Raw genomic sequence first — 22,106 nt, forward strand, 5'->3', positions numbered from 1 at the left:
ATATAATTTGGTGGATTTATGTCAGCAGGAGTGCTCCAAATTTTATACAAATATATAGTTTCTTGATTCTAGCTCGGAGCTCCACTGATTTGTCTCCTTGTCCTTGAAGGTGTGGCTAGGAAACAACTGGTGGATTCTAGGTAGAGTGATTGGTGCCCAGTTCCTCCTTTATTCATGCTCAACTATGGAATGTTTCGCGGTAATTAAGATTATAAATCACTAATTACTCGTATTGTTTCTATTCAAAGTATTTTGCTTGACCATATATTGCATTTTATGGCGAACAAGATTGGAAATGTGAGCATTAATTTTATCTAGTTAAGATTATATATAAAACAGCTACAATGTTCTGTGCATTCAAACTGACAATGCTACGTACGTAGTTGCACACTCCACGTTTGTTAAGGAAAGGAAAATTATAGTTGTATATTTTCTTTGTTTTACATATCTGACGTTTAATGATATTTGATAGAAATAGAAGATAAATATAAATTCCGCCCCCGCCCCCCCCTCGTCCAAGTAAACAAAACCAAATTTGCTTTGAACAAAACGTTAGCACATCCATTTCTTTTCTTTATTTTAATTTTTGGTAAATACAACATCCATTCTTAGGTTAAAGTTGAATGCACGCTTTGTTCTTTACAGTTAGAATACATAGATGCAATATATATACGAGTTTAATGTTTCCTGTAAGAGAGGTAACTTTATCTTCTACATACACATAAGAATGCGTGAAGTCTATATTTTTTCTTTTCATATAGTCTCACATAGGTTTTACACACATTTATATGTTTGAAGAAAATAAATTTATCTCCTATAATACAAGATACATTAAACCTTATATATATACAACGAGAAAAGAGAATACAAACTAAAAGTGCTTTACCTTTTTCAACACTACAAAAAAAGCCCAGTACTATCTCTATTCATATTTGAGTATTTGGGCGTGGGAGGTATTACGAAAAATTTCTTCTTAATTCTTCTCCTTTTCCCTAATTGTGTACATGTGCACCATGCTCTTCATGTCCATTATCTGCTGATAAATCTTCATTATCCCTAACCACATTTGCAGCATTATCGTGGGTATTGTTGTTATTGTGGTTGCTTTTATCTTCTATTGAAGACCTGACAACTATTTCGACTGTATTAGATTCATGGGGGCTTTGTGATGGTACTAATTGATTCTTCTTTTGCATCTCTTTGCTTTTACCCCATAGAACCACGTATAAGCCACACACAATCAACACTGCTCCAATGATGCTGAAATTAACAAAAGCAAATTAGTTTAAGCAAACCATCAACATGGCTACAAATATTAACATAACTAATTTCGATAATTTGAAACAATTAATGACACTATTCCTTAATTAGAAACTTGAGTGGAAAATAGTTTAAAAAACACAACTTGAAGAGACTATTATATAAGAATTTTAATGGTATTATATATATTATCAATTGTCAACCCTACGTAACAAGGATTGAAGTTGCAGGACTAAGTACTTATCATTTGCATTTTGCAGCCGAGTATTTAAGCTTACATAAACATGATTACGATGATTACTATTATGAAAATAATAAAAATGGAAGATATACCATCCGAGATGTAGCTGCTCGTTCAACATCATAGAACCAGCCAAGGCCACCATCACAAGCACTAGAGGGCTAAAAACAGAGGCAAACAATGGGCCTCTCATGAGTATACACCATGAAATCACTGCCACCATCACTCCAGAAACCACCATACCCTACACAAATCAATTCACGTGCTTTCTCTTTAGCTACATAAGAATAATCAATGATGATATATATTTTCACATTATCTCTATTATATTATTTTCACATAAGAAAAACATACATTTTAATGCTTATTACATATACTTCTTAACATTATTAATTATAGAAAAGCAAAATAAAGAAGTGTGAAATTATAATTAGTGTATAGAATTATTTAGTCATATAATTAAGTGTTTGATTGTTCTCATGTTGTAGGAGATAAAATTATAACCTACATACATATAGGAATGTGTGAGCCGAGGTCATGTAAAAAAAAGAGAGAAAAAAATTAGTAATAGCTCAAAATCCGTAAGCGAATGGCATACCGAATAAGCTACGGTTAGAAGCCTAATATTCCAACCCAACCTCCACTGATTCCAATCCCTCTCAAGGCAAAGAGCAAACACAGTTGATAACAGAGACCCCCATAGAGACATCAACGCGGTGCTTGAGTAATGACTAGGGTAAGTTTTACTCATCTTTGCCTGTGCCACGATATTCCAAAATCAATTCAAACCAATAATAGGTGAATAATATATATTGAATGTTAATGTTATAATAATATCAGAAGGGATGCAAAAACATAAAGCAACTAATTATACAAAATTAATAAACGCGCGGTTGGTTACAAAACCAAAACTGACCTGAATGATGAGCCACAAAGCATAAGAGATGCAACTTGCCAGGACGCATAGAGCACCCAAGATGGTCTTACCACCAGCACTAGCGTGATGATACGCACCGTTTTGGTGATGCAAAAGGTTTACGTGGAAGGACCCCATCTTGATTTCCACACCTTTAACGAAAGTTAGTACCATTGCCCCACCAATTCCTGTTAATGTGCCCAGAATCTTGGCCTTCCCTGCTCTTGTTCTCAAATTTAATCTTTCCAAACTGAATACAATGTTAAATCATAAAATCATATTATTCCATTTAGCCAAAATATATAATTTTTGTCATCGCAACTTTCATCCAATATTTATTTATTTTTGTTATGGTATATTTGTTAATATTAAAAAATAAGGTTGAAATGTATTCCAAAAAAAAAGGGAAATTTTCTGGAAGCCATTTAATACTTGGAATACAAGCGGTCCATTTAATTTTCTAATTGATAGAAAAAATAGAGAGAAATAGAATTAATAGAAGGGGAAGGTTCCGTTTATAAACTTTTTTTACAAATTACACTAAGTATGACCAGTCATACACTTTTGATTGAAGTATGATCGATCATACTTAGTATAATTTGTAAACAAAAAATTTGTAAATATAATTCTCCGAATCTGGAAAAATAATTTCAGTAAAAGTGAGGCTTACTCACCCAAAGGAAACGGCCATGATAAAGGTAATGGCTGGTGTAAGGTTGGACATGGCGGATGCAAACGTTGCAGAAGTTAAAGCCAAGGCCACTAAGTAGAAGTTTTGAGCTAATACTCCTCTGCATATTAAATCAAAGCCATTGTACATAATGTTTACCAAAATAAAATAAAATCAAAGCCTAGTTGTTCGTCACTTTAAATGAAGTGATAGTCAATTATAAGGAACATATCTCTATCTCGTCGTTAAAGACAAGTTAATTATGACAAAGTTAATTCAATCACTAAAATGAAAAGAAAAAAGAGCTAGAGAGCTAAATTTATTTTGCCAGTTATTGACTTTTGGAATTACGATTTATTTTTATTTCTTTATTCCATCTTATAAATACCCTTATATCCGGACAAAATTTTGGTTATTTTTTGTGGTAGTACAATATACGTAAACAAAGCAAATTCATCCACTTTTATAAAAAAAAAAAAAAAAGCAAAGAAAACAAAACCGCGAAAATCAGAATAAACTAACGGATTCGGATTGTTCTCTACAGTTTACCGCATAGTGTTATTGAAACCAAACCAGTATTACCCGGCCGGTCAGACGAGTTGAAGCCAAAATTGGATCACTAACCGACCCGGCTCAGTTAATTAACCAGTTATATATGCTATCAAGTCAAGAATTGAACATAAATTGGTTTCAATCGATGCCAACCTAGTGCTGACCTGGTTGAATTGACTTTTAAAAATCATGACAAAATATTGGCTCCTAAATAAGGAAAAGTGGAATGCTAAATAGAATACGAAACATTTCGGTTGTCATATTACTTCTATTTATATATTTATTATATAGCTTTACATAATTTTATTAAATACGTGAAAGCATGTGATTGTCACTAGTTAAAAATTGAAACACGCTCACGTTAAAATAAATAAATTATATATACGGTTTGTGCAACAAAATTAATTTCTCTAAATATTATTGACTAAATTTTTTTTTTTTTTTTGATAACATATTGACTAAATTTTAACACGTAAGTTATCTTGTATTTTGTATAGTTAATTTTAAATTTAGATAAAATATAATTTTTATTTTTTTTTGAAAAACAGAATTTTATAAAAAAAAAAATGCATAATTGAATCAAGTAAAACTTAAATATATATTACAAATATTAAAATCATAATATATATATATATATATATATATATATATTTAATTTAAAAGAAAATACTTAGAAATTTAACCCATCTCGAGTTAATAAACTACATATCGATCACTATAGAAATAAAAAATAATTTTACTTAAATTTAATTTTTATTAAGTATCCATGTAAGATTGTTGAATTGAGTTCTGAGACAGCCAAATATGGTTTGATTTTGGAACTTCAGAACTATAGAGTCTAGAATGGTGCATATAGGTGCTGTCTAGCTAGAAAGGTCACGTAAATATAGGTACAAATACAAATTGATGGTCGAGAAAGAGTCTCGCAAGATTAATTAGGAATCCACGTGCAGAGCACAATTGGCCTATATATATATATATATATATATATATATATATATATATATATAGGGGAGAGATCATTTGACTCCATAGTAAAACTTATAGATTTTACTCTTCATCCTAGCCGTTGATTTCCGTCTATCCAACGGTTATAGAGATGGGGAGTAAGACTTAAAAGTCTTACTCTGGAGTCAAAAGAACCCTCCCCATATATATATATATATATATATATATATATATTCACCTGTACTCTTTTTGCAAACTTGACATTTGTTTCAGTGATCTAATTAAGCTAAACCGAAAGAAGAGCACCAGTGAAACGATAATGACGGAGCAAATCAATAAACAAGACATTACATACCCAAATAATCCGCTCAGAAATGACTGAAACATTATCGTCCATGTCATCTTTGCTCTCTTCTTTCTGCCAATCATCAACAAACAAAAAAGCATATTAATTAGTTTGATCTCTGTTTCTTTTTGGTGTTTAGATGCTATTTTCTTAATTTAAGTGGGGGCGTTTTACTGTTACTATTACTATAATTACTATTACTATTGCTATTGCTTCTCCAGTTTTCTCAATTAGCGGTGAAAAGACATGCTCTTCAAAGGAGCGTTCTCAAATAATCCTATATATAAATGCACACTCACAAGTGGGTTCAATAACTCCAACTGCTCAAATAGCAGTACCCATTAATTAACACTTCAAAAGGTTTGGAACATCAGATAGAAAGGAAAGCAATAATTCTCCATTGACTATAAACTGATCTTAATTATCTTCATCAATTAATCTTCAAAAACCTTAGAAATAATTCATTCTTAATTTAGTTTCTGCCATGTATTAATCTCACATGTGAAAGAAATATTCAGGAGGAAATTGTTACGGATGGCACATTATTTGCGTTTCTTAGCTAGAACAATCATAATAAAAATATCTTAAAATCATTAAAAACAAAGATATAGCACATGCATGATCAAATTATATATATGTAAAAGATGATGGAAGAAAATTTAAATAAGGAGCTTTTGCATGTTGACTCTGTCTCTCTCTATATATACATATATATATATATATATTATTAATTAAAGAATGAATGAACCTTTCAACAATGAGAGCAAGTGGAGCTATGAAAGCAGTTGCGAATATAAAGCGGTACGCAACAACAATCCTCAAGTTCATGCCATCGTTTACGGCAAGCTTGTAGAGCACATTCAACCCAGCAAATGAAATCTGCACCACAACCATCAGCAGCGTTGGCTTCAACCCCTGAACTGCATTGCACATATCCTTCATTGTTAATTAGTCAGTGGTCCACACTATAGCTTAATTGTCACCTCAACGCCACCACACAAAACTGTGTAAAATGGGTTATGATTTCACTTAAGATGATTAAGTCAGTGTGAAATAAAAGGGGGGGTGGGGGGTGTTGGTCCTTCAAATGAAAGCAGAGGAGGGAGAGTATTTATGCACATTTCAGATTCCAAAGCTGAAAGATGAAAGAAAGAGGCAGTGTTTGTTTGTTTCCCACGTCACCCCTCTACCTTGGTACTGTAATAAATGCACACGCTTGCAGTTCCTTCTTGACACGTGCGATATGCGTCTTCGTGGGTCAATTCCGGGCATCTTCCCCCCAACTGTTACTGTGTGCATGAATCTCAGTGATGAATCTTTTGAGTTCTCTTCGGCGCCACCTCTATATCAATCAACCCTGTCAAATTTTCTAGAAGGTTTTATATTTATTATACGGGCGATTACTTTTCTCCTGTACTCTCGTGTAATATGAGAAAAGTTCTATCATGTTAAGAGATAAATATGATGAGCCCCGTCAATTTTTTTTTTTTAAAAAAGATGCACATTTTTTGAAGTAAGAATAACATGAGAGATCAATCTTATACAACATAACAATATGATTTCCCTTATTATATTACATGACTCAATTTCACCCTTTTATACACACAACAACAAAAAATGAAATGATGAAAAAGAAAAGAAAAATCGACTCTACCTCTTTGATAAGTGTGTAAAAAAATGGAATCAAGTCATATATAATAACAAATATAAAACCCTTCTTTTAAATTTGTCTTTTAAAGTTGTTGCATAAGAGTTAAAATATTATTAAATAATAACTGAAAATAAATTCGTTAAATATTTTGAATTTTGTAAAAAGACATATAAAAAGATAAGGATAGAATTAAAAAAGAAAAAACAAGTATTATGTCGAATGACAATATCTTATGCTATAGAGATAATTAAAATAAAAAAGCTGGAGAAATAAAAAAATTTAACAACATGAAACTAACAATGCCCAATTAAAAAATATATATCATTAATTTTATAAAAAGACAAATCAAAAGAAAGAAATAAGTACGCTTTTCTAGAGGAAAAAAATTAAGAGAACGGAAGGAGTACTAGGAAAAGGATTGTTATAATTAGGGTATCGGAGGGAGCCAACTCGTCTCAAAGAGATAATTAGGGTTGGGTAACTCAAAAAAAAAAAAATTGTTATAATAGCGTATTATTTTTCTACCCGTTTTCATACACATGTAATTGTTTGAAAAATAAAGGAAAAATGTGTATTAAAAAAATATTTTTCTCTTGTTTTATTATCTGAAAAAAAGTTGGTGTAAGAATAATATAATAGAAATGTAATAAAAGATAACACACCAAGCATTTGAATTAATTGATAAAGATTATTACAAATTAACCAGTTGTTGAGATTTGCGTGTTAAAAACTTGATAGTTTAAAAAAAAAAAAAAAAAACTTGATAAAAAAATAGCATACCCCTCAAATATCACATGCGGTGATTTTTGAATTTTAAATTTGTAACATTCCATGTAATTCATTGCTCTGGCGATCTTTTCATGTAAATGTAATTTAATATTCTGATGAAACATACAAAATATATATATGGTAAAATCATTTCTACAACATGAAAAATATATTCCTATAAATAAATGTGTGTTTGAGGAGTATGTTCTCAAAAGCAACTCTTGTAGCAGTTTCTAACATCATGTCCTTTTGTTTCATTATTTTTTTCGTCAGTGTCCTTCAATATTTGGACAATTTTTAGTGTTTGTTGCTTTCAGCTGAATCTACCCATAGAATATATATAGAATATATATAGAAGAAGCAAATGCCATTTTGGATGTTAAGAACATATATTTGGTTGATATCCATAACGACACACTACACCGAAAAGATCGATACGCGTAGTTGCAGAAAGGCACACGTTAGTGGGGTCTCAGAATTCCATTAATATAATTACTCAAAAATCAAAAGAGAGACATGACTTATGCAACTAAATATCTTTTGTAGCTCCTGACGTGCTTCCAATTGGAATGATGTTGATGCCTTGATGGTAATATTGTAGTGTGTGCATGCTTGCAAATGCCACTAAAAAAGACATTAGTATATTCTAGGGCAAAGAACTGAAATCAGAAAGGCTGGTTAATTCTTGGCCATATACTTAATCTTATATTTAATTAGTGCGCATGGACCTTTGATTCAGTGATTTCATCTGGGCTTTTAACATAAGCAATACCATTCAAGAAGCAAAGTGCGGCGTATGGTCACAAAAGGGTATAATTTCATCTCGTTTAAATTTATCCAAATACTAACATAAATAAATTTGAAAAAAATTAAAAACTTTTGACTAATAAATTAGCCATTTTAAATAAAATATAATTTCTTATTTTTTTTTTTTTGATAACATATAATTGCTTATTTGTATTTGTGAACAATGTAAAGAACCAATTCAACCTAAAAGCTTAAGCTAGTGAGTGAGGGCTTTTTTAATGGTTTTGTATATCTCAACACGCTCCCTCACACGAGATTCCACTGGGCTTGAAGGGAGGATAATGCACAGGCCCGAAATTCCACTACAAAGAAAGTGGGGCGGTGAGGATCGAACCTGGTACACCGAGGCTCTGATACCATGTAAAAAATTAATTCAACCCAAAAGCTTAAGCTAGTGAGTGAAGGCTTTTTTAATGGTTTTATATATCTCAACAAACAACTTGTTCTTCGTGCATGAAATTATTTATTATTCAATAATTACTTGTTCAAAATTTGTTTAGAGTTATTTAAAAGGATTTGATGTTTGTCCTTTTAAAAGAGATATAATTATATTTTTTTATGTGAAAGAAAGATATACATACTGAAAATCACATGGAAGAAACTAAGTGATTTTTTTAATTTAAATTTTAAATAAAAAATATTAATTTTAATTAAAATAATCATCCACCAGATGACAATCTTATGACCTTGTTGGGACATCGCACATGGACAAAGTGTTGGTATTATGATTTAAACCAAACTCTCCACCAGGTGATTTTTAGTAAATTAGATATTACTGGGTCAAAATAACATAATCATTTTGCAACTTGAGAATGGTTTTATGGTAACTAATTATTAGAAAAATTAAAATTTAAATATATTAGTTATTTTATGATGTTTAAATTTTTACTTTATATAAGTTTAGACTAAGATAAATCAAACTTAAATAGATTACAAAAAAAAATATCAAACTTAAATAGAGACTAAACTCAAATAAAGTTAAACAAATAGAAAAAAAAAAGTTAAACAAATGAATGCAAACATCAAATTCTTGTTTAAACTATATTTGTTACCCTTAAAAAAAGAGGTAGTCATATAATATCTTTCTTAATCTGGTATTTGATTATTCAATTAGCTATTTGAGGTCACTCTAAACCATCATTTTGTTGAAAATCTGTCCGTGTGAATATTTCCATCATAAATATTTGTTTTCATACCTTGTTAGACCATTGGTTTTCAAATCATTTTTAAGTCCATAACTGTTGGGGTATTTTTCTCCATTAATGCTTGGTGGCAGAGCATGCATAACATTTATTGGTGCATAGCTCAATATCTGAATAATCACCCAATAAATGTTACCTATCTCATCAATGACGAAGATTCTAGAAGAAGATAGAGGGTTTCACCCAGCCTATATATGATAAGAAACCTTTTATTTAGTTAAGAACTTAGAGACTTTGTGTGAGAATGCTCTGAAGATAAGATTGTGAGTGTGACCTCCTTAGTAAAGAACTTTGTAACCATCATTATTGATAAAGTTTGAGTGTAAACCTCTAGTGAGACTAAAGAAGTTTGATCATTATAAAGTAATGAATAAGAATATCATCCTCACGAGAATTATATTTCAAGCACTAATTTGTTATTTAGCTTAAGTTGGACAATTCAATTAAGAGATTAAAAACTAAATTAAACGCAAAACAAGAACAAGATACTAAAGATTCACAACCAAGAAAAATGCAGTTAGAAATTCGATTTTCCTCTATCTCCCCTTTATGTTTTGAATTAAAAACCTTAATTAAACGTCATTTTTATATCTTTAATCGATTCTCCTAAATTGATTATGACTCAATTTCTTGATATCCTAATTCTTTACTCTCTTTAAAGAATCCTAGTTCACCAGTTGTCTTCAAAGAAAATAAGCATTAAATTCAAAAAACACAAGATTGCACATTTTGTATGTCTATCCCTAGATTCACATAAATTAATGATGAATTTACCAAGCCCGATTCGCATACCAACATTCATATTGTCATACTCAAATCATAATTCTATCTATAAGATCAAGAACTCATAGAAGGTATAAATAAAAGATAAATTCATTCAATATAAAAGGAAAAAAATGCAAAAAAACTAGTTCGTAAACATAAAAATTCGACTGAATTTCATCTAACCTTTACTAAAATCAAAACTAGCCACACATGGTAAAAACAGGAAAAGCAAAAAGATGTAAAAGTTTCCTCAAACTCCGTTGTTGTGATGATGTGATGAATCTTCATAATCTCTTATGTAATATTGTCTTTCACTCGTCTCTGGCTCTTAAAAGCGTGAAAATTTGAGCAAGCGTGCTTCCTCAATGTCCAAGGTACCTCCCGGTGTCAAGAGATATCAAGAACTCTGTAATTCATCTTAAGAATGAGTTATATAGATGGGTGAATACTTATTTTGGGTGAAAACCACGTAAATTACGTTATGGAAACTTCTACAATCCAAGAAAATGGAAAGGTGAATTCTGTTATGGAAAGTTGTTTGATGAAATTTCTGCAATCCAAGAAAATGGAAAGGTGAATAGCCAGTTGTTCAAGTTGTTTAATGAGTATGCAATGCATGGACTTGACCCTTTTTCAATATCTTCCTCAACACAACACATAGGAGGTGCAAGTGCAACCACTGATCCTAGCTTAGCTTCTTTCTCAGAAGTTGATGATGATGTCTTAAGTGTAAGTTGACAAATTATTATATCACCTTCTATTTTATTTGTTGCTTTATTTCTTCTTCTTTTTTACTTTAACTTAGCTTAATTTGTGTTTGTTTTTTTGTTTAATTTTATTAGGAATTCATGTCTTTTAATGATGTGATTGGGCCCCTAAAGTCACAACTTGAGCTATACCTAGAGGAGCCAAGGGTTGATGCAAAGCTCAAATTAGATGTATTAGCATATTGGAAGGGTAATCAATACAGGTATCCACAAGTTGCTTCAATGGCCAGAGATATATTTGGCATACCCATCTCTAGTGTTGCTTCTGAAAGTGCTTTCAGTGTTGGGGGGAAGAGTTCTAGACCAATATAGAAGTTCTCTCTCACATGATGCAGTGGAGGCTTTAATTTGCACTATAGATTAGCTTTATGGAGCCATTGGTAATATTTTTATCTTATTTATGGTTGTGATGATATCTTTGGCTATATAATTTTTTGCTCTAATTTTTTTTATTACTTGTTTTATAATAGATGGTGAAATTGTACCAGTGGAAGATTTAACTGAAGACTTGATGAAAGACTTGATGGTGGAGGAACCCTAAAATGAACTTGATTCATAAACTAGTGTTTAACGGAATTGTGTTTAATTTAGAATATTTATTGTATAATTTTATTTTGATGAGTTTGTACTTTGCACTAGCCATAAGATATTTAGATTGATGATGGTAGGATAAAATTATGAGGTTGATGATATTTGTTATATTCTCATTTGAATTATTTAAGGTTGTTGATGTTTTTTTAGGTAGATGACAATTCATGAAATAGAACCTATCATGTTTTCTCTTTTTTTATTTGATTTTGGTTTATTATGTATGTTATTATTATTATTTACTTTAGGTGCATATTTGTGTCATAATAAATAGATAATAAGAGAATATAGTTATTGAGAATATTTGTGTCATTTACATAGAAGGAACAAAAAATCTCATAAATCATAAGCTAGTCTATTTTTGATTTTTTATTGCATTTAATTTATTTAATTTAAAAAAATCTCATTTTTTAAAATTTCAAATTTTGCGGGTCGGGTCGACCCGTGACCCGCAGCGGGCCGTGTCCGGGTTCGTGTTTTTGACCCGTTTACAAAACGTGTCGTGTACGGGTCGTGTCGAGTTGTGTACGTGTCGAGCGCGTGTCGGGTCGGGTTGTGTCGGGTTGACACGTATTGTCACCCCTACCGTAATGGGCCTTAACTGTTTCGTAATTTGGAGCTACAACGGGCAAAAACACATCAAGTTACGTAAGGAGCATGCTCTTGGGCGCCATAGCGTCCTTTGACAACAAGCCCACTATTTTGTATTTTGGGCATAACATGAACTACACTTATCTGATTGATGTCTTGGTCTCATTTGAAAGATAAAAGAAAATTCTATAACTTCTATCAATAATATAAGATCTAAATCCATCATATTTGATATGAAAAATTGGCATGAAGATAACTTCTGGGAGATTTTTACTAAAGCATTATTTCTCAGTTATTGCTTTAAGTCTTTTTAGCTTAACTCTTTCTCCAATTCAACTCAATTGTCCTACAAAATTATCAACGATTAATCACATATTTCATAGGAACAAAATTAATATTTTTTTAGTTAATATTCTGCATGAGGCAGAGATGTCGAACCGGAGGTTAGATAGTTGATGTTGGATCTAGTGTTCTCTCTCTCTCTCTCTAGATACCTATGAATTAGGTATCTTGGGGACAGCGAATCACGACACACAATATAACGACCTTAGCCAGAGGGGAAGTGTGTGTGCGCTGTGTGATTGCATAAAAGTAGGGTTAAGAAAGATCAATCGTACTTGTGGTCTTTAGCTCCTATTTATAGAGTTTACCTTTGGGCTTACGTCGTGTGGGCCCTCTATAGATATAGGCCTTACTCAGGTCCATAACAGTTAAATAACTCTAAGTTTTCATGCTGTAAACTAGATTTAAGAGTGATTTTAACCCTTTAAAATATAATAAAGTATGTTTTATCAAGGCATCTTGAAGATAGAGCTAGTATATCAAGTAACACCCATTCACTCAGAGGGGATGACTTAAAGGAACATGACTCATTTCATAAACTCAAAATTGCTTGTATAATTATTACTTATTTCCTTAAAATCTTGAAAAAAAGTACCTTAATTACATCCATAAAAGAGACTCAATCAACAACCATCAAATCAACTCTAAGCTCACTTGAAAATTAGAATCAACCCTATGTGACCTGCCAATATATCTTGAGTTGATTACTGCCCAAAATAAAAGTGGGTATGACATCAAATATGACTTAGATGACATTAATTATAAAAGTGGATAAAATAAATACATTTAACAAAACTATTTTTTTAATATACTTTAATAAACGATGCACTGAATTTTTGGTACATAATTGTTGTTTCCTTAAATTACTATGAGACTATTGCATTATACCAGACTTCTCAAGAATGTGTTTAAAACGACACATTAATGATTCATGTGATTTATCCATCAAATTTGCTCTAGTAACAATATTCACTAAATCCCTAACCTATTTCCAAATTTGAGAAATTGGAATATGAAATAGGTTTGCGTAAATTTTATAGATTACTTTCATCAGGGGGAGCGAATTAATTATGATTATCTCTGAAAGATAGAACCTTGAAGGTTTTTTTTTCCTTTGTTAAGTTTTTTTTCCCAAAGGATTTTTCTTAGTTAAAGGTTTTTAATGAAGCAGTTTGTGTAATATTTTGGTAGCGCATGTCATGTACTCTTTTTCCTTGGCTAGTTTTTTCCCATTGGAATTTTTTAGTAAGATTTTAACGAGACATAACTATTAGCGCAGTGATGTCCATGAGAAAGTGTTGTAAATGGACATCACTACAATTTACTATGAGAGAATATAAAGAGATTGCCATTATAGAAAACTGTAACTGTTGCTCTACTTTCTTAGCTCCAGCAGCAACTATATAGCTTAATTGAGGGGGAGTTTTACGCACTATACTCTTTTTTTCTTTATCAAATTTTTATCTCACTTAATTTTTCTTGGAAAGATTTTTAAGGAGACGGTCTATATTAATATATGAAATGTGGTATGTTAACTATAAATATTATACTCATTTTCCTTCGCTAAAATTTTTATCTCATTAGATTTTTCTTAGCAAGGTTTTAACTAGTCATCCAAAGGGGGAGTGTTGTAAAATATGGATGACTTAAATCATGTTACAGTTAGACAATTATGGATGACTTAAATCATGTTACCGTGGGCACTTATGATGTAATTATCTCACATTTATGATTCTGTAACCATCACACTAATGGAGTATTACTCCCTCACTCATGGTTGTAGTCTTATTTATTGACATTATTTGTATCAAATATTTGCGCTGAATGAGAATTAGAGTTTTACCTTATTTCTCTTTGTCCTCTCTCTTCCTTTTCTCCCTTGTCCCTCTCCCCTTGTTTTTATTATAATATTTTACGGCGCGGTCCATGTAACTTGTGAGGAAGTGATGATATTAACGTGAGGGCCTGCCATATTGGGTCGATCGAGTTGTCACTTGTTAGTTGTTACAACACTAAAATTAATTTCTCATATTAAATTCTTAAAACGTAATGTTGAATATTGCTTTCAAAGATATGCATTTGTATTATGTATATAATAACATTTGAAAAAAAAAGTTAAATTTTTTATTTTCACATTTTGAATATTTTTTTTATTTACACCAATCTAGATTATATTTTATATTGTATCCTTTTTTTTAATACTATTGTATCCTTTACACCAAATGGTGAAAATAGAATTGTTTTGTCTAGATAATAAAGATGTCAAGTTCAAGACTAATGAGTTTATATTGGATTGGTGTTCTCTTTTAGATATATAACTAGTATATTACCCGTGCGATGCACGAGGGAAAAAGATCAAAAATTTTGACGTCCGCCGTAGTTGGTTAATCGCACTGCAAACCTTATACTTACAAAAAACTGTGTTGCTATTTTGTTCTATATTTCATGTGGAAAAAATTACATCATTGACACAGAACTTTGCAAATATCAACCACATAAAAAAATCTGCTATTTAGATAGATAATTAATTTTGCATACAACTACATCATAAAACATCATAATACATTATAATACACCATATTAACATGAGGAAGGGATATAAAAAAAATGCATACAAATCACTGTTAACTATAACATTCATTAACAAAATCAAGGTAACAATAACACCAAGCAAATATGGATTTAAAATATCAGCTTTTACCTATAATATGAAAACGCTATTCATTCAGTGTCATTTCGTAGCAATCATTGGAGGGATGAGTTCAACACTTATTAAATATTTCATTTACTACAATAAGATTTATAAAATAATAATAAATAATTATTTTTTTGCAAGGATTAGTGTCGTTAGTCATTGGAATTTCACAAATTTATATTTAAAAAAATTGAAATTAGATTTAGTAATTTAATTATAAAAGAAGAAGGATAAAATTCCAATTGAATTATAAAAATATATTGGCGGGTCGGCCTCCGGGCCGAGCCCAGTTTTTCACCTCTAATTGTCAGCATTTCATATAAATAATTTTTTTTTGCAAGAATTAGTGTAGTTAGTCTTTGGAATTTCACAAATTTGTATTTCCAAAATTTGAAATCAGGCTTAGTAATTTAATTATAAAAAAGAAGGATAAAATTCAATTGAATTATAAAAATATATTGGCGGGCCGGCCCTCTAGGCCGAGCCTAGTTTTCCACTTCTAACTGTCAGCATTTTATATAAATAATTATTTTTTGCATGTATTTGTGTTTATTACACTCTTGCAATAAAAAAAATGAAAGTTTAATTTCTTTCTTATGTACTAAATTAAAATTTTATTTTTTATAGTTCTTAAATTTTAATAAATTTTTTTACAGAATGACACACGTCATTTATATTCACGACGTTAATATTTGAAATTTTACAAATTTATATTTACAAAAATTCAAAATCAGAGATTTAGGAATTTGATTATAAAAGAATAAGGATGAAATTTTAATTTAATTATAAAAATGTGTTGGTAGGCCGGCCCTTCGGGCCGAGCCCAGTTTGCCACCTCTAACTATCAGCATGTAAAATATTTTTATTTTTATCTACAAAAAAAGTTTTTATAGTTGCGTCTAGATTTTTATATTTTATTTCAAAGATAACTTTCTTTTACTACAATCAGATTTATAAAAAAATAATCAATAATTATTTTTTTTACAAGGATTAGTGTCGTTAGTCATTGGAATTTCACAAATTTATATTTACAAAAATTGAAATCAGATTTAGTACTTTAATTATAAAAGAAGAAGGATAAAATTTCAATTGAATTATAAAAATATATTGGCAGGCAGGCCCTCCGGGCCGAGCCCAGTTTTCCACCTCTAACTGTCAGCATTTTATATAAATAATTATTTTTTGCAAGTATTTGTGTTAATTACACTCTTGCAATAAAAAAATGAAAGTTTAATTTCTTTCTTATGTACTAAATTAAAATTTTCATTTTTTTTAAAGAATGACACACGTCATTTTTTATTTAACTTTAAAATTTAAATTTTTTTATATTAATTATACATATTTTTTATATATATTATTTATTTTAATTTATGATTTTTATATATTTTTTAATTGGTTATATATGTATATTTAAAATATTTATGTTAAATATTTTTTTAAAAAAATACATGTATATTTTTTAAATTGGTTATACATGTATTTTTAATGAAGCATTAATAGAGCTAACAATTATCCATGTAAAAAATAGTGGGATATATAACAAAAAAAAGTAGAGGTCTTTTTTACTCATAGTATACAACAAAAGAAAAGTAGAAGGATATTAAATGAGTTTTCTAATAATAAAAATTTCCCAAAAGTTTTCCCACCATTACAAAGTTAAAAATTCAAATTCAAAATTCATATTTAAACATAAATCTGAAATTTTGAAGAGTTGAGTTATTATTAATTTGAAAATTTCAAAGTAGAATGCAGTGAAACATTGAATGAGTTGTCTGCCACAAATAATTGTCCACATATTTTCCCATCACTACAAAGTTTAAAGTTCAAAATTCAAATTCGAAATTCAAATTTAAGAAATTCGAAATTTAAAATAAATATTTCAAAAAGCAATGAGTTGTTATTAATTTGGAAATTCCAATGTAGAAAGCAATGAGATATTAAATGAGATGTCTGCCACAAAAAATTGTTCACATAGTTTTCCATTTTATTTATGGGTTCAATTTTTCTACAGTCAATGTAGATAATTTATCTACAGTGAGTCCAAAACGACGTCGTTTTGAGGCGAAAATTAAGGTATTTGTGTAATTATATTTTATTTCAGGGTTATAATAGTCTTTTTCATTATAATTTCTTAAATTTTCAACCCAAAACGACGTTGGGAGCGAATGTAGATAACTTATCTAGATTCACTTTAGAAACATTAAAGCCTTTATTTATTTTCAAATTTCGATTTTATTTTATATTTACTTAATTTAAAATATTTGCGTTTTTTTACAAAATATGTTCGTTTTTTTAATGATTATTTTTTAACAAAATAGTTTTTTTATGCAGCATTGATATGGTTAACAATTACCCATGTAGAAAGTAATGAGATAATAAATGAGCTGTCTGCCACCAATAATTTCTCAAATATTTTCTCACCATTACAAAGTTTAAAATTCAAAATTCAAATTTAAATGAAATTCAAAATTTAAAATAAATATTTCAGAAAACAATGAGTTGTTATTAATTTGGAAATTCCAATGTAGAAAGCAATGGGATATTAAATGAGTTGTCTGCCACAAAAAATTGTTCACATGGTTTTCATTTTATTTATTTAAAAATTTGGATTTTTTTATATTTACTTAATTTAAAATATTTGCATTTTTTTACAAAAGGTTTTCGTTTTTTTAATGATTACTTTTTAACAAAATAGTTTTTTTTTTTATGCAGCATTGATATGGTTAACAATTACCTATGTAGAAATTAATGAGATAATAAATGAGCTGTCTGCCACCAATAATTGTCCAAATATTTTCTCACCATTACAAAGTTTAAAATTCAAAATACAAAATCAAAATTGAAATTTTAATGAAATTCGAAATTTAAAATAAATATTTCAGAAAGCAATAAATTATTATTAATTTGGAAATTCCAATGTAGAAAGCAGTGGATATTAAATGAGTTGTATGCCACAAAAAAATGTTCACATAATTTTCCATTTTATTTATTTACATGAGATGTCTCTATTGCATGAGATACATAAATAATTATTTCCCTATATTTAAGGTCCGTTAATGATTTTTTATACTATATTTTTCTAATATAATTCCATACACAAAAATTTATTTAACTTGAAGGGTGGATAATGCAAGTTCAATCTATCTGTATTAAAAAATTCTATAATATTTAATTATTTTTATTAATAAAATAGAGTGGTGAAGATTAAACTTCTGATCATATTTTTAATGTTCACCAGATTGATTATCTGATAGCTACAGATTTATTCCACTTTAGTCCTCATTTTCCTTCATTTTTCCTTTGTTTTTGCTTGGCATTTCACCTTATTCTTCATGCTTTGCGTGCTTTTTCCTTTTCCTTCTTCTTTTCTCCTCCATTCAAATTGTTGTCCCCATTCGGCAACTCAACGTATTCTCAGTAGAATCCTTCCTCTTTTTCTTCTTTTCCTTTTTCACGGGTTAAAAACACGGGTTGAATTTGAAGAGATTATGCCAGTTTTCGCTAAATAATCAGATGTTGAGACACAATTTAAGCATAAGGAAGACAAGAAAAAACAAAATGATTTGAACTTTGAAGTCTATATAGAAATTGACGACGACCAAATACTCAAATTGATCTTCTAAATAACAATTTTTTTTTAAAAATAAAACAAAAAACATTAAAATATATAATTTTACTAACCACATGTCTCAAATTGCGAGGATGCTACTTAATACTTATGAATTGCTTTGGACATAGAACTGGATCCTAATATTTTTCCACCATACGCACCCAATCCACCTCGAATGAGTCCTGAATCCGCAACATTAAATGCACTCCTAAAAGGATTAGGTTGCGAGCTTGTTGGGAGCTACGGTGCCCCAGGTTGGGAGCCAATGTTATTATACATTCTTACTTCAATGTGCAGAAAAATCAACATCAACATAACATAATAAACAGATAATAAATTATATCCGAGATCTATTTCTAACACAGATTGGCATTCCATAAGGCATAGAAACCAACACTTCAAAAAATGATTAACAAAAACAAAATGCTTCATCATATTATAGGCAACTAATGAATTCAGTGAAAGAGAATAATAATTAGAAGACTTGAGCAGGTGCTACGCTATCAGCAACACAAATAAACACTGAAGTATACGTAGATTCAAGATCCATAAGAAAAAGAAAAGAAGCAGAAGCAATGAAAATTCAAAGATACATGCAAATCTCAACATAATCGTCGTCGAACTGGAACACGAATCTGGGATCAGGTTCGGCCTTCACATTCAGATGAAACTGCGCGGAAGAGCGTTTGGCTTCCTTTCCCACCGTAATCCACCCATTGTGGAACACTGTAGTCTTTCGTTCCCGCCAGATCCAACGACACAGAAACTTTTCCCAGCAGCCTCCCGAAGTTGACGTCGCATGTAGTGCCCCTCCGACCAGTGTAGATCGAGATTTTCAAGCAGAGCTTCCCGGCGAAGATGGATTTTCCGGCGAGTTTGTCAAGATCGGACTTGCTAAGGTGGAAGGTGGAAGGTGGCAGTGATAGGCTGCACCTGAGAGTCATGGAAGTTGCTATCAGTAGGGATGAAGGGAACGACAGCGGATTGAAGAGGGAAGTTCTTGAGTTCGATCTTGCAGAAACATGAAGAGGAAGAGGGTGAACGACGGAGCGAGAGGGTTTGGAAGCAACAGGAATCTTGAGGGCGAGTTTACGTGAGGCGCACGAAAGGGCAAGGATCCATTTATGGGAAGTAGGCATATTATTTAGCCTGTAGCGGAGGGGAGAACGAAATACCAGAGGGAATAAGTTTGGTCTTTTTATAGACGCAATCAACAAAAGAAGTGGGACATTTAAAATTCAAAATTTGAAATCAAAACATAAATCGAATTTTAAAAAAGAGCTGAGCAATTTCGAAAGCATTTAAGAGAGTTGAAGAATTCCAATGTAAAAAGCAGTGGAGCATTAAATGATGTCTGCCACCACAAATGGTTAACATTATTTTCCATTTATTTTTTATTTCGATTTTTAAATGAAATTATTATTTATTTAATTTAAAGATTTACCAAAGAAGGAAAGTTTCAAGGTGCCATGTAGTGTGAACAGAAACTTCAGAATTAAGCAGGGAGTGACACATCAGCTGAGTTTTCAAAGTTTGGGTTTCCTTTATATATATATAGATGATGAGATATCCTTGAGATAATTAATCAAGGTACATAATAGAAACGGCATTTGGCAAAAGGTGGTGTATGCACAATAACAATAAGAGAGAAATTACCTGTGAGTAATGATTTTCTGAGCCTTTAATAGATTGTGGCCCTAATATATCATTGTATTGCTGTCATGATAAAATTGTCATTAATAAGAAAATTCTTTCATGATTTGTGTGATGGGTCTTTAGGTATATTACTCTTATATAGGTCCATAACAAGAGTAATATTATATTTTAAATTACTAATTCTTATTCAATTTCTTGTATTATTGCATTGCACTGACATTAAATTTAAACGATACTGGAAAAAAATAAATAAGAAACTTGAATAAAAAATTGAATTTACGTTTCGTTGGAGATTGTACTTCCAGAACATCAATAGGTGCAGGGCTCTTTGTTCCTTTGTAAAATATCATTTGTCGCTGTTAACTGTGACCATTCAAGTTTCCAAATCACTATATCCTAGAAATAATATAGCCAAACAAAAAAATCATAGTAATAATTTTATGGGTTTAAATTATCTTATGTCGATGGAGAGAATTTTTTTACGCAAGTGAGACATGAAAAGCCGTGCCATTTATTTTTTCTTTTTTTTTGATTTTTTAGAAAATAGTGGGACCCACATGATTTGTTTCTATAGCATGAGGTAAGTCATCTCCTACCGAAAGAGATTAATAAATCCCTAATTTTAACGTGTCTAATGCAATCTCGTATTCTCATTTCATTTAACGAGTTAATTTAAATATATTAATGATTAGATAATATTTTAAATTTATTAAATAATGAATCAACCATAGTTATCAGTTATTCACAAGTACAACAATACATATTATAGGATGTATGGATAAGAGATTTGTATCGGACAATACGATACTATATTGTGTATAGTACGATACGAAAATCAAAGTAACATTTATAATTTTTAATATATAAAATAAAAAATTAATTTTTGATTCACCCCAAAAATCAATATGAAAAATATGTATTAATAAAGAAAATAATTAAATAAATATTTTAATATATATTTTTCTTACATTCGATAAGATTCACAATACCAAAAATTGGCCAAACAAAAAAAAATATATATATATTTATTGCGATTCAATAACCTTGAAATTAACACAATTAGACGGTACATAAAAATTAAATTTGAAGAAAATCCAAGAACAAATGAACAACATTTACCCAAATAATCAAATTCTTTAATAAATTGAATGAATTTTCATTAAGCACAAAATGGAAAAGAAACACAATACTAAACTTAAAGCATCACAATTAACAACCCTCTTTGATTTTGTAAAGAAACAAGGTTAATTTGCAGGTTCTTAGTTCTCAGCCTTAGCTGCGGGTGTCTCTTCTTGTTTGGTTTCAGGCTTTGCCACCACCACGGCTTCAACCTTGACCTCCTCTGTCTTGGCTTCAACCTTGGCCTCCTCTGTCTTGGCCTCAACCTTCTCTGCTTCCTTCTGTCAATGCATTTATATATAAATCGTCATGAGTATATGATGCTTTAAAATGATCAAATTACAAATATAAGGTTCTGTTATATAATGATGGCTAAAATGAAGAAAATAATGCTAATGAATCATTTTATTTCAAGCAAAAAAAAAGTAATACCTCATTGAGCAAGGTGCTTAGAGATTTTTCATCAGAGGCCTCGGGGGTCTCCTCTGTCTTGGTGACAGCATTTTCCTCAACCTTGTTCTCTTGTTGTTCAACCTTAACCTCCTCAGTGACAGGCTCAGGCAATGGGGCATCACCTTCGTTGGTCTTGGGGTTGCTAGCACAGTTTCCCAT

At 30.4% G+C, this 22,106-nt stretch overlaps 2 protein-coding genes across 2 annotated transcripts; both read right to left on the bottom strand.

The window, feature by feature from the left end:
* Positions 1-992: 992 nt before the first annotated feature.
* LOC133307984 (WAT1-related protein At1g68170-like) lies at positions 993-5,875 on the bottom strand. Its single transcript, XM_061508568.1, has 7 exons — positions 5,682-5,875; positions 4,943-5,005; positions 3,092-3,208; positions 2,418-2,667; positions 2,100-2,258; positions 1,594-1,745; positions 993-1,260 (listed from the first exon to the last, which is right to left on the bottom strand). Exons 1-7 carry the CDS (start codon positions 5,873-5,875, stop codon positions 993-995), a joined length of 1,203 nt encoding a protein of 400 aa, XP_061364552.1.
* A 15,759-nt stretch (positions 5,876-21,634) lies between these two features.
* On the bottom strand, positions 21,635-22,106 carry LOC133307985 (uncharacterized). The gene is made up of 2 exons (XM_061508569.1): positions 21,927-22,106; positions 21,635-21,775 (listed from the first exon to the last, which is right to left on the bottom strand). Exons 1-2 carry the CDS (start codon positions 22,104-22,106, stop codon positions 21,635-21,637), a joined length of 321 nt encoding a protein of 106 aa, XP_061364553.1.

The sequence above is a fragment of the Gastrolobium bilobum genome, unplaced genomic scaffold (assembly GCF_033153095.1).
Source record: "Gastrolobium bilobum isolate Gb01-03AN ecotype WA unplaced genomic scaffold, APGP_CSIRO_Gbil_v1 utg30775, whole genome shotgun sequence".
NCBI lineage: Eukaryota > Viridiplantae > Streptophyta > Magnoliopsida > Fabales > Fabaceae > Gastrolobium > Gastrolobium bilobum.

Excerpts from the sequence above, each read along its gene's own strand:
- LOC133307984 (XM_061508568.1), bottom strand. The coding sequence starts at position 5,875 with ATGAAGGATATGTGCAATGCAGTTCAGGGGTTGAAGCCAACGCTGCTG. Across the intron at positions 5,006-5,681 it reads CTTGCTCTCATTGTTGAAAG|AAAGAAGAGAGCAAAGATGA; the intron begins GTTCATTCATTC and ends GATGATTGGCAG. Across the intron at positions 1,746-2,099 it reads TTCTAACCGTAGCTTATTCG|GGTATGGTGGTTTCTGGAGT; the intron begins GTATGCCATTCG and ends TGATTTGTGTAG.
- LOC133307985 (XM_061508569.1), bottom strand. The coding sequence starts at position 22,106 with ATGGGAAACTGTGCTAGCAACCCCAAGACCAACGAAGGTGATGCCCCA. Across the intron at positions 21,776-21,926 it reads TAAGCACCTTGCTCAATGAG|AAGGAAGCAGAGAAGGTTGA; the intron begins GTATTACTTTTT and ends ATGCATTGACAG.